At 34.2% G+C, this 8,264-nt stretch overlaps 1 protein-coding gene across 1 annotated transcript; it reads left to right on the forward strand.

The window, feature by feature from the left end:
• The first annotated feature begins 959 nt into the window (after window positions 1-959).
• LOC108672974 lies at window positions 960-6,784 on the forward strand. The gene is made up of 6 exons (XM_018160743.2): window positions 960-1,216; window positions 3,277-4,014; window positions 4,330-4,631; window positions 5,102-5,242; window positions 5,731-5,826; window positions 6,626-6,784. Exons 1-6 carry the CDS (start codon window positions 1,141-1,143, stop codon window positions 6,767-6,769), a joined length of 1,497 nt encoding a protein of 498 aa, XP_018016232.1. The 5' UTR covers window positions 960-1,140; the 3' UTR covers window positions 6,770-6,784.
• The last annotated feature ends 1,480 nt before the right edge of the window (window positions 6,785-8,264 follow it).

The following is an 8,264-nucleotide window of genomic DNA, read 5'->3' on the forward strand; positions in this document are numbered from 1 at the left end:
CAAGTTCAATTTTCTTTCAAAAACATGTTTATTATGACCAACGACTGTTTAGAATATAGTGAACGCGACAAATATCGATTGTTTGCGTTTCCACTAACTACCAGTTAAAAGGCAAACTCTTCTGCATGCGTTTGTCAAAATTTGCTGAGGGTACGTCGAAGTTCGAAACTTCGAACTCGAAGGCTCAATTTACAACTACACGTGAAACGAAGGGTATCTCCGTTCTCAGCTATAAAACAGTACATTCATCAATTCAAAACCTGCGATTTTATGAATGATTGTATGAGAATTGAAAATTTGTAGTAGCAACCTAGCTAGTTTCATATAATATTAATAGCACCACGTACTCTGGGAATCGGGAGGCCGGAGTTCCCAGTACCTATTTTAACACGTTTTTCTTAGCTTAGCTTCGCGTTTGTTTGTTTGTTTGTTTGTTTGTTTGTTTGTTTGTTTGTTTGTTGTTAACATTGACAACGAAAATGAGCCCACTTCTGATTGCTCTAGAGATCTGAAATTTGGCATGCAGGCTATTTTCGTCTAACAATTTCAGATAGAATCATAAAAACTAGCAATTAGAGGCCTAAATTAGCTTAATTGATCAAAGTATAAATATATATATATTGTTATTAGATGGCAGGATTTACTTATTTACACACGTGCGATTGATGACCAGAGAATTCGTTGGTTTCTATTATCAGGGAGCGGAACTTTTCTTCAAATGACGGTAGATAAAAAGGCAAGTTTCAGGAAGTAGTTTTTCTTTATTAACGACGTTTCGAATGCAACAAACATTCATTTTCAAGTTGGAAGAAGCATTAAACATTGAAATTTTGGTGGAAATAAATAATAATATGAAACTTGCCTTTTTATCTACCGTCATTTGAAGAAAAGTTCCGCTCCCTGACACGTTTTTTGGGGCGAGCCATAATTTATTTTGTACTTTTTAGTCCACAAGAAAAACGTGTTTTTTTTAAAGTTTTTTAAGTAATTTATTTATTTTTAGCATTAGAGACATTAGAGACCACAGCAAACTAGCTTCATTCATTCTAGTTTTGATTTTGAAATCAAAGCTATTGTCAAGTGCCTTGACTCTGGAGTTGACTCTTGAATTGAATTGATTTTATTTGGAAGATTAACAGCATGGCTTCAGCAGATGCTTTTAATGAGGCAAGAGAATATTTGCTCAAGGCTTTTTTCAGTGCTCCAAAACCCCCAGGTAATGACCGTAAATTTAATCTATATAAAATAAATTGAGATTAGTTTAGCATATCTAATTTCAAATTGTCAATGCTATTATTATTTTTAAACTAGTAAAAATAAGAATGACACAGTGAGAAATTACTACTGCAGTCAGTGCAGAGGCAGTCTGCATTTACCTAAACTTGAACTTAACACACTAGCTGTGCCTGTACCTAGGTACAGCCGTACAGGTAGGTAGGCTGTAGGGCGTAGGCTATGATGGACTGATGGTGTTTGGTGTCAGGTGTGTAATGACAAAATTGACAAGTAATGTAGATGCCTGGATGATCAATGCAGAAAGTCATCATAATAATCATATTGACAATTTGACATCATTTCCCATGCATGCAGCACACCTAACCTACTGACTACTGAGACTCTTTATTCTTTAATGCATACTCATAGTCATACTGTAGCCTATTAGGTACTGTAGTGTAGGATGTAGCTAGGTAGCTAGGCGTAGGCCTACGTATTCCCGTATTCCTACATGTGGAATAAATTTCTTCCCAATATTAATGAAAGTGTGTACCAGTTAGAAGTCAAAAAACAATGTACAAGTACAACTTAACAAGTATCTTGTAAATGTAAAAGTACATGAAGAAAGAAATTAATTACAAAAATTTTTGTTGTCTGGACAGTCTATTGAAGTTGTCCAGAAACTGGACCAATGTTATTGTTGGGTGATGGGCATTCATGCAGCTCTTTGTCAAATTGTCTTCCCATTTGCAGCAATTTGTTAAATGTTGATATTGAGAACATAAAATGTGTTCTTAATCATCATGATCCTCTCTTCTAAGATAAGCAGATTTTTACATAAGCCTTAGGATCAAACAATTGATGAAATCATGAAAATGTATTTGTTTAGATGTTGAAATGATTTTGGTTTTTAAGTTTTTAACTATACACAGTGATTGCATTTTGGTATACCATGTTAATGTATATGATTTGGATCCAAGTTCCAACTTGTTACCTTAGCTTAGGACTAGGTTACAATGAAATGAGAGTGCAAAATATATAATTGTATTTTGTATTTAGGACTTATAGGTAACTTACCTTCCTATAAGTCCTAAATACAATTATATATTTGCGCTCTCATTTCATTGTTCTACTATAACCAGGCTACAAAAATATCCTACCAGTGGCAAATGAATTTTTTATATCTGTTGATTTTTAATTTTCTGATCTAGTTTAAAATTTTATTAAATATCTTTGTGTTCAAAAATAAAGTTGGTATCCATGATATGAACTGGTCTACTCATAGGACTCAAAATTGAAGAATCTAAACAACTCATATTCACATTTATATTGAAAAAGTCAACTTGCACCTTTGTTTTCCACTATGAAGAAGTTGCTGTTGTGCAGCTGATGTTATTTTGCACAATTTAATTAAGGACTCGTTCGTCAGTCATATGACCGCTGTTCATTTGATTTTGATAGTAGATTCTGGTGACGCAACCTCTTGATGTGGATTCATCTGTTCGGATTTGACTTGCTCTGATATTTGAAATTTCTTTGTCAATTGTTTTGTTTGCATACCCGTTGTTGACAAGAATTTGAAAGAGCTGAAAGTAACAGTGTAATTATTACACTGTTACTTTCAGCTCTAGCATGGATTGGAACCCCAAATTTATTTTTAGATTCTAATTTAGTCATCTCATTTCAGAAAACAAGTTAGAACAACTGTTGATAGTGAAAAGTTTTATGATTTTTTTCAGATGACAGCAATTTTTTTTTTACAAATGACACCATGATTTTAAACAATTAGACACAGTTGATAATATATATACATATCTTGCCATATTAATTGTACATGTTTAAAAACAATCCTGCCATCTAATACTAATCTTGCCATTTGTGTGAATATGGTTTTTGATGAGTTTTCTAGCTAGAAAAGTGTTGATTTTGATACAATTTACTACTGTAAATATTGAAATATTCAGGAGAGTAAGCATATCAATTACAGTAGTATAATTGTTATTAATAAAATCAAATTGATGTCATAGAAAATTAATTTATTAATATTCACTTCTATTGCAGATTTGCCCAAGAAAAAAACCAAGGAGCAATCCAGCCATTTACAACAAAAATCACAGAACAAGAAAGGCGATGAAAAGAAGATGACGAGTGATGGCTTCAAAATAATTTCTGAAGAAGACCTTGCAGATGATGATTCCGATATTAGTGATGCATTCGAGTCTGACATTGAGCCTGACGGAGAAGAATCAACCTCGGAAATAGATGAACCTCCTAATTCTAATGCTACAAAAGATGATAAATACACAGATGATGGTTTTAAAATAGTATCCTCTATTCCTGAGGATGACACTGATGTATCTGATGCCTTTGATGAAAGTGACATCTCAGATGAAGAGGAAAGTATACCTTCAGAGAATGAAAACAGTCAAACATTCAAATCGCTTGTAAACATTAAAGCCAATTCTTTTTCTTCAGATAAACAAAATCTAATTTCTAAACAAAATCTTAATGTGAAATCAACAGAATCTAATGTAAAAACAATGTCCAACAAGTCAACAATCGAGAAGAAATCAGAGGGAAATTGCATTGAAAATTCTAGTCATAATAACAAGAAAAGAAAAAGAGGAAGCAAGAAGAAAAATACTGGCAATATAAAGTCACCATATGCTCAGGAGTCTTCATCATGTGCTCCAAAGAAGAAAAAATCTAAGAAAGAAGAAACAAATTTATCTTCTGAAGATATAGAAATTATCAAATCTCGCTATCCTGCACATGTACATAAAATTGTAGAAAAATTAGGTAAAAGCTTCCTCAACTTTTTTATAATAAGTATTAATTGCTATGTTTTCTGGAGAGCCTTCCTGTAATTAGTCCTTTCCTGGCTATCATTCAAATAATGAAAATTTTATAGTTATATTATTGAACTCTGGACTCTGTAGCCATCAACTAATTTATGAATAACTCATGGCATATATAATCGAGTAAAGTGAGCAATTACGTATGTCTTGCATCTATCTTCATCATTTTCATTTTATTTATTGAGAATATTTAAAAATTTACTCCAGAAGGTTTACACATCATGTTTCAATATTAAAACTTCACTATTTTTTTCAGATCTGAACTGGGCGGACTTGGAGAGCAAAAAGATGCGTGATAAGAGGGAACTTGCAAAACTGCCTCAACCAAAACCTATTCCCAATTGCCAAGTGTACCTCAAGAAATGTCCAGGCAGTGATAAAGTACTCACAGTTTATGATTATTCTGAAAAACGTGTAGCCATTCCTTCATCCATAGAGAAACCTATTAACAAGAAAGAAAATAAGAAAAGTAAGCAGCTTAAAACTGTTCTCAAAGATGGGGAAAAGGCTTTAACACCAGAAGAAGAAGCAAAGATTCAACTGAGGCGTGAAATGAAGGCAAGTGCTTTAAAATTGTTGATTTTTACCTTCTCGTCATTCCTGGCATGTTTTGTATTGTATCTTTCTCTTTCAACTTGCCAATAATTCTAATAGCAATGATAAAAGTTAAAAAAATGTTATGGAATGAATGGACACAATATTTACTTTTTATATATATGCTTTCTCCATGATTCCATAAAAGTTATTTCCACTTTGTCACAAAATTGCCATCTAACATGCTCATATTTGCATACTTTCCTCACTTCTCCACCAAAAAGCTTCATTCTAGATATTTACGTCTTAAACTTGTTTCTAATTAAATGGCTGTCAGCCATAGCAGCTTAGAATTGATATTATTCTTAATGGTCGTTATAGAAGTTACATTATTTTTGTTGTTATATCTCATATTATTCTTAAGACTTAGACGGTTGTTATAGAAGTTATATTATCCTTGTTGTTATATCCATTCTATTACCTTGTACCACCAGGAACAACACCTGGAAGAACTGCGCAGCATCAAGCGTCGGCTCAACACGGAGGTGATCAGCAAGACTCTCGACCCTGCCACTCGAACGCTCAACATGCTCAAGAAAATAGAGAAGCTGGGCGGATCTAAAGTAAAGAAACCGGTGAGTTTATTTGCTCGATAGGAGGAAGACAATCAAAGGATAGATTGACGGCAATAACTCCATATGCTTAAGAAAATAGAGAAGCTGGGGGGATCTAAAGTAAAGAAACCGGTGAGTTTATTTGCTCGATAGGAGGAAGACAATCAAAGGATAGATTGACGGCAATCAACCGGTTCGTGTTGTCTTATCATGAGGGATTGAGTAGAATGAAGTTTGATTGCTAATCGAGGGCGGCTAGGACTGTGAATGTGTATATATGTGTTGTATGGATATATATACCATATAGGTTTCAGTATATATATATGTTTTGATTAGACTGGATAGTTGAATTATTACATCAAAAATTTGTTCACTTCTGTTTGGAAAGCGTTAGTGATACAAATCAAAAAGAGACTTGGTAGTATTTTGGAACGCAATTTTATCCTGTTTTTGCAAAGTGGTGGTTTATCATCTTTCAATTAGGATAATAACTTTTTGTGCTTCCCCAGTTTGTGAACTACAAGTTATACATGGAACAAAAGAAGAGCGAGAAGGCGTCTGAGCAAGAGAAGAAACAAACGCTACTTGATACCGGCATGCGAGATGTGAGTTTTTATTTACAACCATTTGAGTCCTGCTCTGTCACATAAATTCTTGGGAAATATCACTATTTATTTTAGGCTTACCAGCATTCTATCCTCATTATACAGATTTTTCAATTAGTTTACTCGAATCAACTTGGAATTACTATCACCAAATTATGATGCAATAAAAGATATGGGATTAACCAAGAAGAAAATTTTTGCTACAGTGCATTCTCTTGTCTCAAACTTGCATTAAAGAACAACTTTTGCCTAACTGTATCGGAAGCAAGATATTCAAACATTGTTGATAAATGTTCTATTTCATGCATGTATTCATATTCCCATTTACAATACTGTTTCTCACTCATGGTCCTTGATGTGGATGCATTGATGAGTATTTTGTGCATTTGTTTATCTTTCTATTTGCTCATCTATGTAAAATTCTGAAACTATGCTTTTGATATACGTCTGTGTAGAAGATGCACTTCCTACTATCGGCTAATCTTTCTTATACATTTTGTACAAGTATGTACTCACTGCAATACGTACTATAGACTCTTCTTTTCTATACAGAATGTATTCTCGTACACATTGCAATACGTACTATAGACTCTTCTTTTCTATACAGAATGTATTCTCGTACCCATTGCAATACGTACTATAGACTCTTCTTTTCTATACAGAATGTATTCTCGTACTCATTGCAATAGTAATATAGACTCTTATTATCTATACAGAATGCATTTACCAAATGCATTACAAATTTAAATTTAACGTCCTCGCTGAATTTATAATTAATAAACACTTGTCTCGACGACAGCTGGTGAAGAAGAAGCGCCGCGTTCGTCGCAAGCGCGACGCCAACGACGTGCCAGGCTGGGGCTCCCTAGGGGGGAGGTTCAACAAGGAGGGCGTGCGAGTCATCGGCAGAAAGGACAAGGCTTCCCTCGACCTCAAACAATAAACTACTTTGTGTGTCTTTTTTATTTTATTTGTCTTTTTTAATTTATGAGTATCGCGTGGATAGCTCAGGATTGTTTGCCGCGTGGTCAGGCGATCACTTTAAATTTTGAGTAACAAACTCGTAAGAAAAATGGAACTCTGTCGTACTATGAGGCATAAGTTTATAATTCGAACTTTAACGGTTGATTTTTTTTTCTCATGGTTAGGACGGTAGAACTTGGTCTTGCCATGGAGCACTGGGAAGTTAAAAATGCTAAACGGCTGCATTTTCGGTTTTCGCCAAATTCACGGCGGTTTGAGCTTGGCAACCTTCTATAGGCAGTGCCGGCAAGATTCGGTTTCCACATTTAGCAGTGCGTTTGTGAAAATAATGTAGTCCAAATAATTCTATCCTTTCTACTCTTTATGGTCCTCCAGGCCAATTAATTTTGAACTACGTTGTCAAAATTAAGCTAATTTTGACTAGTATTTCAAAAAATTACTAGTAAAATTAAAAAAAAAGATAAATCAACGTCAGATGTTTGATGGAGGCATGGTTGAACTAGTTTGGGTGGGATGTACCTCTGTTGCGAAGCCAGCATTTTAAGTAAGGCCTCTTTATATGAAAGAAGCAAGCGTCACTGATTATGAAATTTTATTTTAAAATAAAGTTTGTCGAACCTTATGCAGCAGTTTCAAGTAAAAATCGACAATTTATCGTGTAATTCTTGCTAGCAGTATATGAAAGAGATTATTATCATCGAAACCTTGGAATGAAAAAATTATAAATGTATGTAACGTGAATTCCTTTCAAAAGAATTTGAGTACACGCTGTGTGGTCTTTCCCTGTAAAAATTGATATCTGCTAATATCACATCTATATAAAATCTCCACATAAGATTATTATTTCACAAAGGAATACAGCTAAGCGGAATCGTTTATTTCGAACAAATATTGGGACACATAATCCCGTGAAAATATTAAAATCGTAATTTAAATTTTAAAACACGTGCCAAATATATCCATTAACAGGTTAGTCGAGCGCCAGAATCGAAATCGAGAAAAACAACAGCAGATGAACTGCGTATGACAACCATGCAGCTAGAAAATAATATACTCTACACAAGTACTTTAGGAACTTAGAATTTTACAAATTATGTGATATGATCTTTACATGCATCGCAGCTGCTTGGTGTGGATGATATGTGGCATTTGGATTAAATTACTGTCAATAATTCTTGAGCCAGTTTATATTTATTGAGACGTGTGTATGAGTGCGACAGCCAGACGTGTGCATGGTTGAACTATTAAGCGCATTGATTATAATAGTATAACCAATAAGCAGTACACTCAATAATAATGGTTGAATAAATAAGTATAATCATTCAACCATGGACGAGTGTGTGTGCATCAGACGCTGTTCCCCACTCCCGCCTAACTTGCGTGTAGTTTTGCAACTTGCAAGTGATGCACCATGGACTCGTTGGGACAGCTCGAGTACTGTGGGATGTTCTTGT

This window comes from Hyalella azteca, unplaced genomic scaffold (genome assembly GCF_000764305.2).
Source record: "Hyalella azteca isolate HAZT.00-mixed unplaced genomic scaffold, Hazt_2.0.2 contig8360, whole genome shotgun sequence".
Lineage (NCBI taxonomy): Eukaryota > Metazoa > Arthropoda > Malacostraca > Amphipoda > Hyalellidae > Hyalella > Hyalella azteca.

Bases quoted from the DNA above. Each gene is read 5' to 3' on its own strand.
- LOC108672974 (XM_018160743.2), top strand. From the start codon at position 1,141: ATGGCTTCAGCAGATGCTTTTAATGAGGCAAGAGAATATTTGCTCAAG. The intron at 1,217-3,276 runs GTAATGACCGTA...CTTCTATTGCAG, and splicing joins CAGTGCTCCAAAACCCCCAG to ATTTGCCCAAGAAAAAAACC. The intron at 5,243-5,730 runs GTGAGTTTATTT...GTGCTTCCCCAG, and splicing joins GATCTAAAGTAAAGAAACCG to TTTGTGAACTACAAGTTATA.